The 21,586-nt window shown below is 45.5% G+C and overlaps 1 protein-coding gene across 6 annotated transcripts in view; it reads right to left on the minus strand.

The window, feature by feature from the left end:
* The window catches only part of SLC41A1 (solute carrier family 41 member 1), a 46,360-nt gene that overhangs the window by 19,214 nt on the left and 5,560 nt on the right, over positions 1 to 21,586 (minus strand). For 5 of the 6 annotated variants that reach the window (XM_069756249.1, XM_069756246.1, XM_069756251.1 and 2 more), the window contains exon 3: positions 1,756 to 1,863. The exons of the other annotated variant lie outside the window; for it this stretch is intronic. In XM_069756249.1, the coding sequence (XP_069612350.1) occupies positions 1,756 to 1,863 (108 nt within the window). The remainder of the gene's footprint in view (positions 1 to 1,755; positions 1,864 to 21,586) is intronic. 6 annotated transcript variants of the gene reach the window in all.

Genomic DNA, 21,586 nt, shown 5'->3' on the forward strand with positions numbered 1-21,586 from the left:
CGCCACATGCATGCAACATACATGTGGCATCAGTGTGCCGCGCCAGTGTAACACAAACCGGCACCTGGAAAAAGCAGTACAGTTAGCTCTGTTCCCACGCGTCAGGTGCCGAATGCAGCCCTCACCACTGTCGCCTGGTCTTCCAATGATTAGCGAGACCAGATGCTGCCGATGAGACTTTTGGCCATCTGTATCGCGTGTATTAAAAAAAACACACCACAACATGTGTCCCCCTTAATATCCTAATCAGCTGAGGGAAAGCAGACAGCTGGGGGGCTGGTGTTAATATTCTGAGAAGGGGCCAATAGCCATAAGGGATCCTGTATTGTAGACCGTGCTGCTGGCAGAAAACTTATGTCAACATGTTTTGCATATGGACACGGTCTGTGGAAACACTGACTTGTGCGCAGACCCACAGGCTTGAATGGGTTTACATGTGCAAGTGTCTGCACACATGGAAACTGTCACCACACGTAACAAACGGATTTGTGAAAGAGGCCTAAAAACACAACATACTCAAAGGAAACTGACAAGTTGTGAACTAAAACAAAAAAAAAAAATCTCATACCTACTGATATACACACATACACACTTTATAGTTCCATCCACTTTGCTGGAACTGTAAGAAACTTTTTGTGCATGAAAATACTTGGTGTCAAAAACTCATCGTGGGAACGTACCATAGAAGTTTAACAGTCTTTAAAAAAAATGAACATATGAAAATAAGAAGTCTTGTACTGTATCTTATCAGGGAAACCTGCTTCTTCCTCCTCCTGGACCGATCTTTCATTTTTGAAACTCCCAATTTAGAGGTAAAATTTGCATTCCGTGAAGAGGAGTGTGTAACACTACTGAAAGAAGAAGGCCGTTTACGGAGGAGATTTTATGTAGAAGCCAGGGGGAGGAGCTCTGCCTCTAGCTCCACCCCCTCATCTCCTTCAGTCTACATAGAATTTTATGAGCACCAACTGCCACTATCCCATTGCAGAAATGTAATAATTGGTCTTCACTGAATACAGATTTTACCTGGATAGTGAGAATTTTGAAAATGAATGATAAGTTGCCGCAGAAAAAGAAGCAGATTTCTCTGATAGAGATATTTTGTAACATCAAGGTCAACGCCAATGCACCAGTCCAACAACATAAGGGTAAATCTGGAAAGAGAAAGTGTCTAAGCACTAACAGGCAGGTAATTGTTAATCGCAGCTTACTGCCTGTTGTGCACAGCACCGTTCTTCCCCGAAACATAGCGGTGACAGCTCCTGCCAGTGACAACTGTCTCTGCGGATGTCACCTCCACAGAGCTGAGGCTTCCACCTTACTCTGTCAACAGGGTGTGACTTCAGGATTCATTCTGACTGACAGCTGGAATACCACTGCCCAACTGGAGGAGCTGTCAATCAAAATGACATTGGGGTCACTCCACGTCCATCCAGCAGGGTGGAAAATAAGCCGTTCTCTGTCAGCTAAATCCCCAGCAAAAGCGGTCACCGCTCTGTTCCAGGGAAGAACTGTGCATTGCACAAAAGGCAGGTAGGTAGCAGCTACCCGCCTTTTAGTGTTTAGGAACATTTTTTGTTTTTCATGAAGTCCTGGATATACCCTCTAAATATCAGAAGTATAAATACTTCAAGCTCCAGCATTATATAGCCAAACATCTGATGAAACATACGTTTACGTTTTTAGGTACTATGCCAGATGAAACTGCCTGGGCTATTTTTACATAATGCTTTCAGGAAGCTACAGAATACTCACCGCAGTTGAGAGGCGCGATGCCAAAGTCATCTCCAGATTCCCTTTAAGGCCTAGAAGAGCTGGCACCAAGATGAACACTTCGGTAACGTTAGTAAAGACGTCCCAGTGCTGAAAGTACAGGCAAAAGTAGAAGGAGTTGGGGGGCTCTTAAATGAATGGAAGACAGTTGAAGTTAACGTTTCATCTTATGATCATGCAGCAGTGTTCATTCTGGAGGTCTCACTTTGAGGCAGTCAAAAAATACAGAATTAATTGAACATGCATTCAGTTACCGAAAAGCACTCTTACAAAAATTGTCATTAAGCCATAAAACGTTTGAGATAGAACTTCTAAAAATACCTAGAAAGACATAAAATCATGGTCATCGCGTTTGTTGGAGATCTTCTATTAGACTGCAATTCATCATTTTTAGCACTACTGATGGTTCTTCGATCACCCTGAACAATTTCTTGTATGGCAACATCAAATCTGCAGGTCTCCATATATCTGTATGTGTCTTCACCATTGTAATTGGTGGGAAAACATGTTAATCCTCTGAGGATCCCACCAAAATACCATTATATGCATTAAGAGATAAAAGGCATGAGGCTTCTTGCCAACTAAAACTTGTATTGTTCCTTCTTAAGGTACCTTCACACATAACGATATTGTTAACGATATCGTTGCTATTTGTGACGTAGCAACGATATCGTTCATGAAATCGTTATGTGTGACAGCGACCAAAGATCAGGCCCCTGCTGGGAGATCGTTGGTCGCTGAATAAAGTCCAGAACTTTATTTCGTCGCTGGACTCCCTGGAGACATCGCTGGATCGGCGTGTGTGACACCGATCCAGCGATGTCTTCACTGGTAACCAGGGTAAACATCGGGTAACTAAGCGCAGGGCCGCGCTTAGTAACCCGATGTTTACCCTGGTTACCATGCTAAAAGTAAAAAAAAACAAACACTAGATACTTACCTACCGCTGTCTGTCCTCCAGCGCTGTGCTCTGCACTCCTCCTGTACTGTCTGTGAGCCGGAAAGCAGAGCGGTGACGTCACCGCTCTGCTTTCCGGCTCACAGGCAGTACAGGAGGAGAGCAGAGAAGCAGAGCGCAGCGCTGGAGGACAGACAGCGGTAGGTAAGTATCTAGTGTTTGTTTTTTTTTACTTTTAGCATGGTATCCAGGGTAAACATCGGGTTACTAAGCGCGGCCCTGCGCTTAGTTACCCGATGTTTACCCTGGTTACCGGCATCGTTGGTCGCTGGAGAGCGGTCTGTGTGACAGCTCTCCAGCGACCAAACAGCGACGCTGCAGCGATCCGGATCGTTGTCTGGATCGCTGCAGCGTCGTTTAATGTGAAGGTACCTTTACTGCGAATTACACTATGTTCCAAATTATTATGCACAAAGAGTTTAGGAGTGATAAGGTTAGAATTTGTTTGTTTGTCATTTAAACTCATTCATGGTGATGTGTGTCAGGGCTCTTTATATCACTGAAAGCAATTGCAGATATCAGTGCAAATTAGTTTGGCAGGTGTGTCCAAATAAAGGCAAGACTACTTAAGAAGGCTGTTCCACATTATTAAGCAGCCTACAATTTTGGCCAAAATGGGAAAGAAAAAGTTTTGGGCACCGGTGCTCAGGAAGGATATAATGGAACTAGAGAGAGTACAAAGGAGGGCAACAAAATTAATAAAGGGGATGGGAGAACTACAATACCCAGATAGATTAGCGAAATTAGGATTATTTAGTCTAGAAAAAAACACGACTGAGGGGCGATCTAATAACCATGTATAAGTATATAAGGGGACAATACAAATATCTCGCTGAGGATCTGTTTATACCAAGGAAGGTGACGGGCACAAGGGGGCATTCTTTGCGTCTGGAGGAGAGAAGGTTTTTCCACCAACATAGAAGAGGATTCTTTACTGTTAGGGCAGTGAGAATCTGGAATTGCTTGCCTGAGGAGGTAGTGATGGCGAACTCAGTCGAGGGGTTCAAGAGAGGCCTGGATGTCTTCCTGGAGCAGAACAATATTGTATCATACAATTAGGTTCTGTAGAAGGACGTAGATCTGGGAATTTATTATGATGGAATATAGGCTGAACTGGATGGACAAATGTCTTTTTTCGGCCTTACTAACTATGTAAAGGATGTGTCGGCTGCTGAGAAGCAACAAATTGTGGAGTATTTAAGTCAAGGAATGACTACAATCAACATTGCCAAGACACTTCATCGTGATCATCGCACAATCGAGAAGTATGTAGCTGATTCCCAGCACACACGTGTGCGTGCTGATAAGGAAAAATTGAGGACTCTTTCCAACAGGCAATTGCGTAAGGTTAAAAGAGCAGCTGCAAAAATGCCTTGTCATAGCAGCAGACAAGTTTTTGAAGCTGCTGGTGCCTCCAACGTCACCAGAACAAGATGCAGGGTCCTTCAGAGGTTTGCAGCTGTGTGTAAGCCATCCTGTCGACCACCTCGGCTCCAGTGGGCCAAACGATACATTAAGACTGACTTCCAAACTGTTTTGTTCACCGATGAGTGCCGTGCAACGCTCGATGGTCCAGAAGGATGGAGTGGAGGATGGCTGGTTGATGGACACCCCATGAAAACACAGCTAAGGCGCCAACGAGGAGGTGGAGTAATGTTTTGGGCTAGAATCATGGGGAGAGAGATTGCCGGCCCCTTTATGATCCCTGAAGGGGTAAAGATGAACTCCATAATCTATGTTGAGTTTCTAAAACAACACTTCCTGCCATGGTTCAAGAGGAAGAACCGTGCTTTCCGCAGCAAGATACTTTTCATGCATGATAATGCACCGTCTCATGCTGCAAAAAACATCTGCATCTCTGGCTGCTGTGGGCATAAAAGAGGACAAACTTATGGTGTGGCCACCATCTTCCCCTGACCTCAACCCCATTGAGAACCTCTGGAGCATCATCAAAAGGAGTGTCTATGATGGCAGGAGGCAGTTCACATGTAAGCAACAGCTCTGGGAGTGCATTCTGTCCACATGCAAAACAATTGAAGCAGAAACCATCCAAAAACTGACAAATTCAATGGACAAGAGAGTTCAGAAGCTTTTTTCGAACAAGGGGTCCTATGTGCAAATGTAACATCACCTAGAATAAAGTTTTCACTTGAAAACTGTGATTTCATTTTGTAATAAGCTGATAATGCTTATAACTTCACAATTGACCATTTTTTTTGTTCAAAATTAAATAAAAAAAGGTTGAAAATTCTGCTGTGCATAATAATTTGGAATATGCATTTTGAGTGTTTATTTTTCTTAAAAAAGATACTGTTTTCATAGGCAGTTTGTTCCAAAACATTGCAATTCTACTAGAATAGTAGACTGGAAAATAACAATGACTGCAATTCAGATAGGTAATTTAGAGAAAATATGAGGAAATATTATTTGCATAATAATTTGGAACACAGTGTAAAGAGAACCTGTCACCAGGAATGAAGCTGTTAACCTGCAGATATGGGGTTAATCTACAGGTTACGATGAGGTCTGGCACCTCCACGCATCCGAATGCCGTGGGGAGAATAAAGATCATTTTCTCCCTGCTGCATTCGGTAACATGCAGGAGCCAAACAGCATCATAACCTGCAGATTAACAGTGTTATTTCCCTTTAAGTTATAACCCGATTTATAAAAATCAAAAGAAAAATTTTAGGGGAGAGTTCACATTGTTATCTTGCTCGTCAATAAGGCTACTTTCACACTGGCGTTTTTTGCCATACGTCGCAATGCGTCGTTTATGGCAAAAAACGCATCCTGCAAAGTTGTTTGCAGGATGCGTTTTTGCCCCATAGATTAACATTAGCGACGCATTGCGACGCTTTGCCACACGTCGCAACCGTCGCACGTGCGCCATGTTGTGGCGGACCGCCGGGAGCAAAAAAAGTTACATGTAACGTTTTTTGCTCCTGACGGACCGCTTTTTGCGGCCGCGCATGCGCGGCCGGAACTCCGCCCCCACCTCCCCGCACCTTACAATGGGGTAGCGGATGCGCCGGAGAAATGCATCCGCTGCACCCGTTGTGCAGTGCATCAAATGCCAGCATCGGAATCTCTGCCCGACGCATTGCGACGGGGAGATTCCGACGCTAGTGTGAAAGTAGCCTTTGTCTTCAAAACTACTTGTGGCCAGGTTTTACTTTGTTTTTTTTTTTTGTTTGTTTTTTTTAGTTTGAGGGGGGGGGGGGGGGATGCATTTTTTTCATATGCCTTTCTATAGGACTTCGATACACGATTTTCCATGTTAGGGTATGGGCACACGTTAAGTACTTCTGTATCTCTTGGCAGGAAAAACATAGTAAAATAGGTGCGTTTTTGTTGGCAATTTTTCCTCACTCATCAGTATGGGTGAAATCTGCTGCAAAACACTGAGGGTATGTGCACACGTTGCAGATTTGTGTGCGGATTTTTCAGCGCAGACTGAAAAATCCGCAGGTCAAAGACACCCTGCGTTTTACTGCATTTTTTGTGCAGATTTCACCTGCGTTTACACCTGTGGAGTCCAATTATGGAGCAGGTGTAAAACTATGCGGAATCCACACAAAGAATTGACATGCTGCAGAAAATAAACCGCAGCTTTTCCACAGCATGTGCATGGCGGATTTGATTTTCCATACTTTTACATGGTACTGTACAACGCATGGAAAACTGCTTCGGATCCGCAGCAGATGTGATGCAGTCAAATCCGCAACGTGTGCACACACCCTGAAAGAGTCCACATGATGCACCAAATCTGCAAGTCAAAAATAAGCAACGTGTGCATGAGATTTCACGAATCTCATTCATGCTGCTGGCATCAGGAAACCCTTCTGACTGATTTATATGCACACACAAAAAAGGACACATTTGCAATATGTGCACAGGCCCTTACAGTAAGGCCATGTTCACACGTTGCGGTTTTTACCGCGGAACCGCAGCGATTTTGCCGCTCTGCTTTCCGGCCGCTGTGCTCACAGTCAGTGCAGGAAGCACAGCGCCGGGGACAGAGAGCAGAAGGTAAGTATGAAGCGTTTGTTTTTTTTTACTTTTAGGATGGTATCCAGGGTAAACATCGGGTTACTAAGCGCGGCCCTGCGCTTAGTAACCCGATGTTTACCCTGGTTACCGGCATCGTTGGTCGCTGAAGAGCTGTCTGTATGACAGCTCTCCAGCGACCAAACACAGACGCTGCAGCGATCCGGATCGTTGTCTGGATCGCTGCAGCGTCATTTAGTGTGAAGGTACCTTAAGAGGGCCGCAAAACAGGTGCAAAATACCAATAAGATAATCACTCACGTGGTTGCTTGGTATATTATTGCACAAAGGCTTGTATGGGGAGCTGTTCACATAAAGGTGATGCACAACATCCAGGGTAACAGCCTATTAGTGACGCCCATACTATTCAACAGGCGGATTGCTCAGTGCTATCTAAATGCATCCCATGTGAACAGATACCACAGTTTACAAGACCAAATGGGCCCTGCTGCACCCTGAAAAAGAAAGTGCATAAAATACACAAAATATGTGAGGTATTAGTCAATAATTTGGCCAAGATATGCAAGCTCGAAACCCCGCGTCAAGAGTCCTCAGGACTTGCCAGCATGACGACCCTTGATGTGTGTTGCAAGCTTGCATATCTTGGCCAAAATATTGACTAATACCTCACATACAATCCTCTACTGTGCAATAATATACCAAGCAACGAACCCCTCCATGGATTGGTAGGCCGTGAGTGGTTGCCTCATCGGTAGTTTTGCACCTGTGCTGCCGCCATCTTAACTACATGGGTCCACTGCATCCTTCCTAACTTATGAGCAACTTTTGTATCTTCACTGCCTTCTAATCCACTCTGAAAAAAATTCTCAACTATCGCAGAATGCCAGCCCCATGACACGTCAGGTAACTATAAAACACTACAGAGGAGAGAGGAGCAGAGAGAGACCTACAACATTCAGCATGATCTAACAGGTCTTTTACCTAGTCCAGAGCTTGATTCAGATCTACACTGCTCAGTACTGCTGTATAATGTATTCAATGCTGGCAATATACTCAGTGTGCTAAAAAATAAAAGTGGATGACGAGGAGGTATGAATTATTGGAAATTGCATAGCAGCTGGTCCATTGTACATTTAGAGATAGAGCCAGCAAAAGGGGAAAACTGGTGAAAATGCAAGCTACGAGTCACAATGGTTCTTATATAGGGTTATTCGTCATGTGCTCACACAGAACAGCTTATTCTGAAAGGTATATGAAATTACAGTTCCAGTTTTAATCTCAGACAACTTCACAGTTTTTACGGTCAGTGACTAATAACTTATTTACCGCTACATTGCTCAAGTGCAACTTTTATACGTAGATGGGATACATAAAACCACGGGACCATAAAATCTGTAAGTCTCATCCAAGAAGCTGCCCAAAATAAATAAATATATATATATATATATATATATATATATATATATATATATATATATATATATATATATATATATATATATATATATATATATTTTTTTTTATTACTCTCCTCCGTGTACAGGCAGCACATATTTGTAAAAAGGACATGGAGCCAACTGTCCCCGTCATGTAGCGAATCAGCAAGAGTCTTATTTCACCCAAGGGTGGAGGGGAGAGCAAGGAAGGAACAGATCTCCATCTCATCCCTGGATTTACACGCAAAGCTGTTGCCAGGATTAACAAGACGCACAGTGGGGCATTCATAACAGTTATTTCTATATTATGCAGCAACATTAATATTTTGCATGGTAAATTTTCTAGTTGATAAACCAAATTTAAATGTTTAACCCTTTTCAGATTGAAGTTCAGCAAAAAGTAGAGAATAGTACGGGCAATGAGCAGTGAATGGAGCTAATCATTCAGCAGTCCATCATTGAGGCCTTTACATTGCCTGTATTTGGAACCTATTTCCTAAAACATCCATGTACATACGTCCATTAGAATCTATAAACAAGCACCTAATGTTATTGCAGGAGTCGCCTCTAACCGCAGACACCGTTAAATATGATGCACCCGCATCCCATGGGAGTATCAGAAAGAATGCCACTAACTGAGGACCAATGCTAAAGACTAGGGGTCTGAAACACGCAGGCCACATGCAGCCCCTCAGGTTATTTCATGTGGCCCACGAGCTCCCGTAATGATGTGGCCCGGTCCAGGGGCCACCAATGACAGGGCTTCTATTCAACTGAATTTGCATTCTCGGACAGTCATTTGAAATGTACCAAGGCACAGAGACCATCTCTACACCAATGACATGTGAAAATCAGAAAAGGAAATATGCTGTATAAACAGGGATCACCATGATTAAGAACACATTTTTAGTGGAACAAATAGTAAATTTTGAATTAACACAAAATTACTAAAGCCCAAAATGAGGCTTCAGCCCACCAAACAGGCAACCATGAAGATAGACCAAATAGTACCAGGAATGAATAAAAGTGAGATATTTGCATGTCTGATCTACTTCAATAATTACTTTTACTGTAAACAAAAGGAATGTAAAAATAAAATAATGATCTAAACGTTACCCCTTGTGCACGAGAGCGATTCTTCAATAGCGCATGTCATAACGGAACGCAATGGGGTAAAATAAATGGATCCAGTGATTTATAAAAATAAAAAAAAATATTTTTGATTGAAAAGGAATTTCAAGACAAGTAGTATACACAATGATCCAATAATATTCTGAACACCCAAGACAGTACTTTGAGGATTAATCAAAGTCAGCCAATGATAGCCATATAGCACCACATTTACAACTACAATAGAGCACAGAACAATGCCAAGAGTGTGCAAAGCAGTCAAAGCAAAAGGTGGCTACTTGGAAGACCCTAGAATATAAGACAAATTTTCAGTTTCACACTTTTTTGTTATATAATTCCACATGTGTTAATTCATCGTTTTGATACACACACACACACACACCAATTTATCCCAATGCAATACGAAATAGAGGAAATTAATAGAAACTGATCACTGGTCATTATCTGAGCATGTTCGCTCATCAAGGCATTATGTGAGCATGCTCATGTGCTTACAGGGTGTCTTCAGTGTTCTCGAAAAATATGTTTGAGGTAATATTATTCGAGCACGTCGGTCACTCGATTAGCATCAGAGAATGATTGCTCATCGCAACTGGTCATATATGCGAGTATACAAGAGACCATACATGCAAATATAACCCATCCACTGATATAGTAGAGTCTATATAGTAGTTATAACAAAAGACTAACACAATATGTGCAAAAAACGTGAAAAGTGGTAATAAGAGGACAAAGTCCATGGAAGCTCCAAAACAAGGCAAGTGTAAACCAAAGAATACTAAAGTCAAGGTGAGGAGAAAAAGCCAATACCAGTGTCAGCCACTAGTCAAGAGCCCAGAAACTGATATCGGCAGCATCTGAGGACACTCCGAGGCGCTGTCCCGGCTGTGGAAGACGGGAGAGAAGGTTTTTGTTTGTTTTTAAATGGGTAATGTGAAGACTGGCAGAAAGGGGATGATGGCTGCTGTATAGGGACCAGGATGGAGGATGATGCTACATACAGGATATGGAGCACAGGATAAATGTGATCCAAATGTTATGGAAAATGTTGAAAAAACCAAACACATGGATAATTTGGAACCCTAGAGTAATATAGAAGACCAAACCAGAAAAAACCAAGGATCCCTAAAATATAACTTTTAATCACAATAGTTAAAAAATACTTTATATATCACATATAATAAAAAAGTACAGAATGTACCTAAAGAACCCTATAATGGACTACAATGAATCCTGCCTGACAGTGGAGGTTGGCACCTTAATTTTCCGCGGTAGGCGCCCCCACTCCTCGACGGCTCACCCTTTTCAATCCCTAAATAAACCTGCAATACAGGAAATCCTATACTGATGACTGCCTGACAGTGGAGGTTGACACCCTAATTTTCTGCGGTAGGCGCCCCCACTCCTCGGCGGCTGACCCTAGGGTCCCTTACAGTCCCTGTAATAAGGATAGACAAAGAATTATGTCCCAAATACACCTCCAATACCCGTGAAAAGAAACAAAACAAAAAACAAAACAAAAAAAAATAAAAAAAAAAAATGGAAAAATGAAATACAAAAAATTAATAAAAAGAAAGAAAGATTGATTATAATTGCAGCTCTATATAGCAATATATAGTGAGTGCAGCATGGCAATGTATAACACCATAGAAATACCCTTACAGATAACCGGGTATAACAGAGTGCAAAAAATATAGTTCTTACCGATAACGGTATTTCTCTGAGCCCATGACGGCACCACGGAGAGAGGGGATCCGCCCACCAAGGACAGGAAACCTACGGATAAAAAGGCGGTACCACTCTCCTGCATCAGTTGTTTACATAGATAATGATGGGAGACTACTAAGACATTTGTAAAAATTTTAACTGTTTAGCATAACAAGATACCGCGTGACTTTAAATTATAATAGACTATGGCACTATTCCATGTGTGCACCCATAAGTGAAGGGAGGGAATGTACGGGTGCCGTCATGGGCTCAGAGAAATACCGTTATCGGTAAGAACTATATTTTTCTCTGATCGCCCATGACGGCACCACGGAGAGAATTACATAGATAGTACATTCAGGGAGGGACCACTGCCTCCAGAACCCTTTTACCAAAAGTAAGGTCTGAAGAGGAGATTAGGTCCAATCTATAGTGCCTATAGAATGTGGATGGTGAGGACCAGGTAGCAGCTCTACATATCTGGTCTATGGAAGCTCCGGCCTTCTCCGCCCAGGAAGTTGCTACTGCCCTTGTTGAGTGAGCCTTAACCTCCCCGGGAACGGGCATCCCACTTGCTGAGTATGCTAGGCTGATGGCGTCCGTGATCCATCTTGCTATGGTGGCTTTAGATGCTTTTTTCCCCTTCCGGGGACCCTGGAAACACACAAACAGAGAGGAATCCTCCCTACTCTCTCTAGTGACTTCTAGGTAATGTAAGAGACATCTCCTTACATCTAGTGTATGTAGATTTTGTTCCTCCTTATTTTTGGGATTGGGACAGAAGGAGGGAAGAGATATCTCTTGAGACCTGTGAAATTTTGAAGCCACTTTCGGGAGATATGCTGGGTCTGTTTTTAAAACAACCCTATCCTCTAGAAATTGTGTGTGAGGAGGCCTGGCTGAAAGGGCCTGCAAGTCGCTGACCCTACGGGCAGAAGTAAGGGCGACTAAAAGAGCTGTCTTGAGGGATAGCGTTTTTATTGTAGATTCATGTAATGGTTCAAATGGAGGACTAGTCAGGGCTTTAAGGACCAAATTTAAGTCCCACTGAGGAACCACTTTTACTGGCAGAGGCCTAGATCTTCCTGCCGCCCTAATGAATCTAGAGACCCACCTATTTGAAGCCAAGTCAAAATTAAATAGAGCACCTAATGCTGCCACATGGACTTTTAGGGTACTGGTGGCTAACCCCATTTCCAACCCGTTTTGCAAGAACTCTAAAATGGCATTAATAGGAATTTCTTTCCCTATTTTAGCGCCTGAAACGGACAGGAACTTTTTCCATATTTTGCCGTACTGTTTTGTTGTAACCGGCTTCCTACTTTTCAACAGAGTTGAAATTAACCCTGAAGAGAACCCTCTGCTTTCTAATATTTTCCTCTCAAGAGCCAGGCTGTCAAGTGTAAGTTCTTGACCCGCGGATGATAGATTGGGCCCTGTGACAACAGATCCTGTAGGTCTGGCAATACCCAAGGGTCGGATATCGACAACTTTCTCAGCCATGAGAACCAAGGTCTCTTCGGCCAGAACGGGGCAATTAATATGACCAACGCCCCGTCCTCCCGAATCTTCCTCAGCACTGCTGGAATCAAAATGAGAGGAGGAAAGGCATAGACCAGATGGTGACCCCAAGAAATCAGGAAAGCATCCAGGGCTACTGGGTTCCCCATGGGAGATAGAGAGCAAAAGGCGGCTACTTTTTTGTTTAAATGGCTCGCGAAGAGATCTATTTTGGGAACCCCCCATTTCTGAGTGATCTGGGTAAATATGCCTGGATTTAGTTCCCATTCTCCCTGTTTTAGGCTGGAACGACTGAGGAAGTCTGCCTTGTAATTGTCTATCCCTTTTATGTGTAGACTTGTCAGGGATAGAAGGTTGTTTTCGGCTATCTGAAGGATCGAGTTGGCCACTTCCATTAGACTTTTGGAACTGGTACCCCCCTGATGGTTTATATACGATACTACCACCTGATTGTCCGACATCACCCTCACATGGTGAGATTGAAGGACCCCCAGGAATTCCTGAAGGGCAAATTTTACTGCCAGGAGTTCCTTCATATTGGAGGAATTGTTTGCAAGGGACGGGGACCAAATGCCCTGAGCTACAAGGTCGCCCAGATGAGCCCCCCACCCTGAGGGGCTTGCGTCCGTTGTTAGGACCTTTGATATCGGGATTACCCATGGAACTCCCTGGGAAAGATTTTCCTGCAATGTCCACCAAGTTAGAGAGAGATTGGTGCGAGGAGACAATGTTAACCGCCCGTCTAAATGCTCTCCTAGGCGGATTTGCTCGGACAGTAGCTGCCATTGGAGATCCCTGGAATGTAGTTGGGCCCACTGGACTGCCGGGATGCAAGAGGTCATAGAGCCTAACAGTGACATGCCCTGTCGGAGTGTTATAGAGGTGAGAGATTGTACTCTTGATGCTAAGCTTTTTATCTTTTGTAATTTGCCCTCTGGGAGCCGGCATTCCATTTTTCTGGAGTCTAGAGTGAGACCTAGGTACTCCTGAACCTGAGAAGGCACCAGTTTGGATTTCTCTAGGTTTATTAGCCAGCCCAGGTTTTTTAGAGATTGAATCACTAAATCTAGCTGATTCTTGCAATGTTGCTGGGAGGAGCCTATCACCAGGAAATCGTCCAGATATGGAACGATCAGGGCGTTTTCTTCCCTGAGGTGAGCCATTACCTCCGCGACCAGCTTTGTAAAAACCCTCGGGGCTATTGCTAGGCCGAATGGAAGAGCTGTAAACTGGAAGTGTCTTAGGACTCCCTTGATGTGGATTGCCATTCTGAGGAATCTCTGGTGATCCTTGTGTATTGGGACGTGATAATATGCGTCCTTCAAGTCCAGGACCACCATGAAACACTGAGGAAACAGCATTTTGGTTGATGACTTTATCGTTTCCATTTTGAATGCTTGAACCTCTAAGTAATTGTTTAGATTCTTCAGATTGATAATGGTCCTGAAGGAACCATCTGGTTTTTTCCTCAGGAATAGAGGGGAATAGTACCCTTGCCCTCTTTCTTGAGGGGGAACTTCTAGGAGTACTCCTTTTTTTACTAACCCCACAATCTCGTTTTCTAGAGTTAACTGTTCTTCTGCTGAGGATCTGGTAGATGTTTCCTTGAAGGAGGGACGAGGGTACCTCTTGAATGTTAACCTCAGTCCTGATTCTATGATGTTTAGGATCCAATGACTGGAGGTGATCTTTTTCCAGGCTGGGAGAAAGAGATAATCTCCCTCCCACCTGGGGTGAACCTTCATTGTGGAGGTTTCTTGCTGTCATTGAGGTTTTTATTGAAGATAAATCCTTTATTTTTATTTTTCTTATCGTCCCACTTCCCCTGGCCTTTCCTTGGGTTCTTACGGAAAAACCTCTTGTTCCGAAAGGGCTTCCTATAAGAGGGGAGACCCAGAGAGGGGAAGGACTTTTTCTTGTCCCCGGCTTTCTCTAAGATGTCGTCTAGAGTCGACCCAAACAGAAACTCCCCTTCACAGGGGATGGTACAGAGTTTCGTTTTCGTTTGTAGGTCGCCTGGCCAATTCTTAAGCCAGAGGGCGCGCCTGGCCGCATTCGCAAACACTGCTGCTCTGGCGGATAGCCTGATGGAGTCGGCCGAGGCATCGGCTAGGAAGGCCGCAGCCCCCCTCATTACGGGTAATGTATCCAGAATTGAGTCTCGGGAAGTTTTCCCCTTTAACTGACCCTCTAGCTGGTTCAGCCAGATCATCAGGGAGCGCGAAGTGCATGCAGCTGCAACTGCCGGCTTCAGGCCTCCTCCCGCTGCCTCCCAAGAGCCCTTGAGAAATGCATCTGCCTTTTTGTCCATTGGGTCCTTCAGAACCCCTATGTCCTCAAACGGGAGGGCGAATTTCTTTGAGGCTTTAGCAATTGCCACGTCTAATTTCGGGGCCTTCTCCCAAAAGGAGCACGATTCTTCCTCGAAGGGATATTTCCTTTTTGGAGTTAAGAGAGTCTTCCTCATGGGCTTTTTCCATTCCTTCTTAATTAGGGCTGCAATTGCTTCGTTAAGCGGAAAAGCTCTCCTCTTTTTCTGTTCTAGGCCTCAAAACATAATGTCTTGTACTGTTTTTTTAGGATGGGAGTCTACCAACCCCATGGTGCTTCTTACTGCCTTTATGAGGCCATCAGTATCCTCTAGTGGGAAACAGTTATGTCCCCCCGAGGAAGAAGTAGATGATGAGGATGAGTCGGAGGAGACGGAGGACGCTGAACTCTCACTACCACTTTCGGATTTTGAGGCTGGAGATGGAGACCTATGCCTGGTCTTTCTCCTTTTTTTTCCGCTTTTTAGTGACCTAAAAGTGTCCTCTACTTGTTCTTTAATTAGGCTCTTAAGATCTGAAGTAAACCCTGGAAGGTTTTCAGACACAGTTTGTTGAATGCAAGTATTGCATAGTCTTTTATCACATGTAGGTGGAAGGTCCCCTCTACAGATGGCGCAACTTTTGTGTTTAGTTTTAGCTACGCTTTTCCTCCCCTAAAAAGAGACAAATAACAATCTTACTGTCTCTGACATTCACGAAGATCCACTTACCACCTCCAGGACCCATAAATACCGATTGGGGGTTCTCTGCCTCTGGCTTTCTCCCCGACGCCGTACTGGACTCCTTACTGTGTTGAGACCTTTGGCGTTCTTTGCTGGTGTCCTGGTGCACTTTCTGCTGCCGCCTTTTTTGCTGCTGCTGCTGCTGTGGCGATACTGCAGGTGGAGGTGATTCGGGCGGAGGTGATGCTGGGTCACTCATACTGCTGCTGGTCTGCATGCCTTGAACTCGGCTGAGTTGTCGCTCCTATTCCCCTTGAAGCTCCTGCCTATTACTGCAGAGCCACCAAGAGGATGAGGGTTCTACTATTTGAACCCTCCCGCCGCTTCCCTGCACCTGCGCAGTAGCGACTGATCATATGAGGAGCGGTCGGCGCCTGCGCAGTAATCCGACTCAAAAAACACGCTCTAGCGGTAATCCGCGCCATCCGACCGGAAGACCCGCCGGCGCCTGCGCAGTGTGCATCAAGCGCCCCGCCGAAATATACCGGCGGCTTCAGAAGCACCCCCGGCGCCTGCGCAATGCACACCAAGCGCCCGGCTGGAGCCACGCCGGCGCCTGCGCAGAGCGCGCCCCGGCCAGAAGCCCCGCCGGCGCCCACGCAGAGTACACCAAGCGCCCGGCTGGAGCCACGCCGGCGCCTGCGCAGAGCGCACCAAGCGCCCGGCCGGAAGCACCGCCGGCGCCTGCGCATACCGGCGCTCTGCAGACCTCGCGAGACCCAGCTGGATACCGGGCCTGCGCAAAGCAGCGCCCGGAAGCAGATATGCGCTGCTGACCGGCACCCCCGGTCCTATGCAGCCCCAGTAGCACAATACCTGCACGCCTGATGGCGATGCAGTGTGCAGACTGACGCTTGATTTAGGGAGGGTCGTGCTGCACCTCCCGCAACCACAGAGGGACCCCCCTGGATGTTGCCGCTGCTGCATCTTACCTGGGGAGGTGACCGCGAACTCCTTGTCACCTCCCCCGCACACCCTGTCGGCCCACTGGCTCCCAGCGGTGGCGCTTCGGGTCACCACCCTAGCCGAGGCAGAGGGACCCCAGCTGCCTGAATCGGACTGGTTGGCCCCGGATCCAACGACGAACTGGTAAGTCCGTAGGTCTCCCATCAAGGACAGGAAACCAACTGATGCAGGAGAGTGGTACCGCCTTTTTATCCGTAGGTTTCCTGTCCTTGGTGGGCGGATCCCCTCTCTCCGTGGTGCCGTCATGGGCGATCAGAGAAAATATGTTTTGTCCAAATTGGATTATCCTGACCAGCACCAGAGTGCAACAATAAACAGAAGATGTATGATGACAAGTGTATATTAATCACACTCCTCCCGTCTTATTATAATATACAGTGGAAAGCGAGTGCTCTATGCCAACAAGTAACCTTTCAAATGTCACTGGATAAACACTAATGTGCAACACTTATACTCCAGTAAAAAGGCAGCATGTCACTCATCGTTGCAAGACAAAGATTTAAAAATATCTAGACATGGATCCACCAGGTAATTCAGAAATATCCATGATAGAAAGATTATTTGAACATAAATACACCTCTTTAGCAATCCCCAAAGGTACTAGAACACAATTGTCCTGACCATATAGACAGTAAACCAAAAAATAAATGCCACCGCTATACTCATCTATTTGTTGAGGTGTTTTATGACATTTCCAGATAAACCCAGAAGTCCATGTGGAGGAATGGATGTCATCCTGACCAGACTGTCAGTAGGTCCCCAGGTAATGCCCGACGCGTTTCCCCCCCATTGGGGATAACAGGGGTTCATCAGGGGTTAGGCAGCTACACAGAAGATGCAGGAGCTGTATGTAAAATGTTTCCAATAAAGGAAAAGCCTCATTCAGGTCTGTCATCTGTCAATGGAAATATAGGGGGCCTTCACGTTACTGGTAATACAAAGGGCTCTGGAAAAGCAAAATGGCTCCTTGCCCCCAAATCCCCCTCAACCTTCTGAGCCCCAGTGTGCCTAAACCACATATAGCATCCACATGGTTGGCATTTCTCTAGCCAAGAGAGCCCGCTTAACTTACGGGGTCCATGTCTCCAGAAGTATGAAATGGTTACCACAATGGCAGACTTGCAATTTTCACTCAGCAACATCCATTGCTGCTAGTTTCTAGAAAACACAGGTGGAGTCAAAATAGTCACTACAAATGTAGATAAATTCCCAGAGAGGTGTAATTAACAAAATGGAGGGTCACGTAAGAGGGGGGGGGGGGGATTATGTTCTTCTAAACACTTAAGAGCTCTGTATTTGGAGTTTGCAAACTATTCTACGATAATGTGTTCACCAAGAGTCAAGCAGAGCGCCTTCTCTCCAGAGTCTCGCCGTACGGCCAAGCATTACTGTACAGCCACATTTCAGCAGAAATTGTCTGACAAATTGTTGCCAGCTTTGCTCGTTTCCGCATGTGAAAATTTAAAATCTGGGGTTAAAGCTAAATTTGTGGTAAAAATGTCACTCTTCACCGCCCAATGGTATAAAGCTCTGGGAAGCACATTGGTGTTAACATGCTCACTGCATCCCTAGATTAATTCAGTGAGAGGTGTAGTTTGTAAAATGGGGTCACTTATGGGCAAAGGGGTGGTTCTGCTATTCTTTACCTCAGGGTGTGTGCCAGTGTGGCATTGCACCTCAAATCATTCCGACAAAATGTGCACCATAGCATGGCCTTTCTGCTGCTTTGGCACGTCAAGGGCTCGTCAAATGTGACATGACGTCCACAATCTATTCCAACCAAAATTGCACTCCAGAATTTAATGGTGCTCCTTCCCTTGTGAGCCCTGCCAAAAACTAGTTATCCACCATATAGGGCATCTGTGTACTCAGGAGAAATTGCACAACAAATTGTACAGTCGGTTTCCTGTTACCCTTGTGAAAATGAACAATTTGGGGTTAAACCAATATCTTTGTGGCAATAAGTCCAAACAGTAGTTTTCCACCAAATATGGGGCATCTGCGTACTCCGGAGAAACTGAACAAGATATATGGTCCATTTTCTCCTGTTACCCTTTTTAATAAGCAAAATATGGGGCCAAATAAATATTTTGGTGGGAAAAAGTAAAAGTTTCATTTTTTTTTTCTTTTCACATTGCTCAAATTCTGGTGAAGCCCCTTAAAAAAAAAAAGTTAATAAACTTCTTGAATGTGGTTTTGAACACCATGAGGGGTGCAGTTTTTAGAATGGTGTCACTTTGGGGCTACAATTGCATGCAAAAATCAGATCGCGCATATATAAGGCCATGTTCACACTATGCGGTTTTTACTGCGGAACCGCGGCGATTTTGCCGCTGCGGGTCCGCAGCTGTTTTCCATGCAGGGTACAGTACAATGTTACCCTACGGAAAACAGAAACCGCAGTGCACATGATGCGGAAAAACCCGAAAAAAAAACGTGCTGAATTGCTGCGGAAAAAAAGAGATGGACCATATCACTTCTTTGTGCAGAATCGCAGCGATTCTGCACCCATAGGAATGCATTGATCCGCTTACTTCCCGCATGGGGCTGTGCCCACCATGCAGGAAGTAATGCGGATAATGTGCGGGTTATACCCGGGGTGGAGGAGAGGAGACTCTCCTCCAGGCCCCGGGAACCATATTTGTATTAAAAAGAATTAAAATAAAAAATAATGTTATACTCACCTCTGAAGTCTCAGCGCTGCACGCGGCCGTCCGGTCTCAGGTTTGCTATGCGACCAGGACCTTCGGTGACGTCGCGGTCACATGACCGTGACGTCACCGAAGGTCCTGGTCGCACAGCATCTTTGGAACCGGACCGCCGCCTGCAGTGCCAAGGAGATCGGGACGTCAGAGGGTGAGTATATCATCATGATTTTATTATTTTTAACACTACTATTGATGCTGCATATGCAGCATCAATAGTAGGGGTAAATCCCGCAGCGGAACCCGCAGGACAAACCGCGATAAATCTGCAGGGATAACCGCAGCGGGTTTGCCCTGCAGATTTGTCAAATCCGCTGCGGGAGAACCCGCAGGATTAAAAAGGAACGTGTGAATGTGGCCTAAGTCTGTGGGTGCACGTGAAACATCGCACAGCACTTGGATATCACCAGAGTGCAGTGCGGTGACGGCATTGGAGTAGATTGAGAAATTAATTTCTCAGTCTTCGCAGATGTGCTGGCAATTCTCATGCTACGGCGAATCGGAGCACTGACACTGGGCTCACGCTCGCAGGAGCAGAGTGTCATGAGAACCTCGCATTGGAAGTGATACGCTGGTGCATCTCTGGCCTAATATAAAAAGCAGATTAATGTCACAAAAAAAAAAATCTCAATTACTGGGATACGGTGAAGCAATCCAGGAGTTATGAGCTCAAAGTGACATGGGTCAGAATGGAGAAAATTGGCCTGGTCATGAATGTGAAGACAGGCTGGGGGCGAGTGGGTTAAACTAGGTACAGTGGGAGAATAGAAGTATTTGATACACTACAGATTTTGCAAGTTTTCTGCAGTGTATCAAATACTTATATTCCCCCACTGTATTTGTGCTTCATTGTTGAGAAAAACTACAATTTTGTCTATTAGTTCCAAGCCTTTGCTTAGGTTCTCAAACAAATTAAAGGAGTCCATGAAGAAACAACCACTCCTGCTTTTAATTGGATTATTCACAAGCCAAGAATGTTAAGCTTCTAAATTAGTAACAACAAACCTGAATATCTTTTAATTATTCAACCTGGCACAACTTTAACATTTAAATTAAACAGATTTTGTATGTTTATAAAGAGCACAATATTATTGCATACCTCCCAACCGTCCCGGATCCAGCAGGACTGTCCCCATTTTTGAGTCAGCCCCGCGATCCCGGGTGGGACATTAGTTGTCCCGCACTGGTTGGGAGGTGTGTAATATTACCCGGTCGGCTCTCTGAGTCCCTGCACCTGCAGAGCAGCACACCACATATTGGCTGCTCTGCGCGCACAGGACCTGTGATGAAATCACAGGATGGGAGGAGTCAGGGGGTCACATGATCGGGAGGACCTCCGTGTACAGGACTCTGCTGTTGTCATGGCGCTGGAGGAGGGCAAGCGTATGTGTGAGGTCAGGAGGTGTTTACAGTGTGGATGTAGCAGAGCCGTGTGTGTACGAGGTGTATGGATCAGAGCAGCATGTGAAAGGTGTATGGAGCGGAGTTGTGTGTAAGAGGTGTATGGAGCCGTGTGTACAAGGTGTACGGAGCGGAGCAGCGTGTGAAAGGTGTATGGAGCAGAGTCGTGTGTGTAAGACGTGTATGGAGCGGAGCCACGTGTGTAAGGTGTGCAGATCAGAGCAGAGAGTGTGAAAGCTGTATGGAGCAGAGTCGTGTGTGTACGAGGTGTATGGAGCGGAGCCACGTATGTACAAGGTGTACAGAGCAGAGCCACGTGTGTACAAGGTGTACGGAGCGGAGCCGTGTGTACGAGGTGTACGGAGCGGAGCAGCGTGTGCAATGTGTACGGAGCAGAGCCGTGTGCACGAGGTGTACGGAGCGGAGCCGTGTGTACAAGGTGTACGGAGTGCTGCCATGTGTGTACGAGATGTATAGAGAGGAGCCGTGTGTATGAGGTGTATGGAGAGGAGCCGTGTGTGTGCGCAAAGTATACAGAGTGGAGCAGCGTGTGCAATGTGTATGGAGCGGAGCAGTGTGTGTACGAGGTGTACAGAGTGGAGCTGTGTGTGTACAAGATGTATGGAGAGGAGCCGTGTGTACGAGGTGTACGGAGCGGAGCCGTGTGTGCAAGGTGTACGGAGCAGAGTGTGCAAGAGGTGTACGGAGTGGAGCCGTGTGTACGAGGTGTACGGAGCGGAGCCTGTGTACGAGGTGTATGGTGCGGAGTCGCATGTGTACAAGGTGTACGGAGCGGACGCTGGCTGTGTCGGATCGGAGCAGATATTGCTCCTAGCTCTGACACAGGAGACACGGAGAGGTTTATCAGTGGCGTATCACAGCTGCAGCGACGTGATCAGTCAGCGGCGCAGCTGGATGACACCAT

The sequence above is a fragment of the Ranitomeya imitator genome, chromosome 3 (genome assembly GCF_032444005.1).
Source record: "Ranitomeya imitator isolate aRanImi1 chromosome 3, aRanImi1.pri, whole genome shotgun sequence".
Lineage (NCBI taxonomy): Eukaryota > Metazoa > Chordata > Amphibia > Anura > Dendrobatidae > Ranitomeya > Ranitomeya imitator.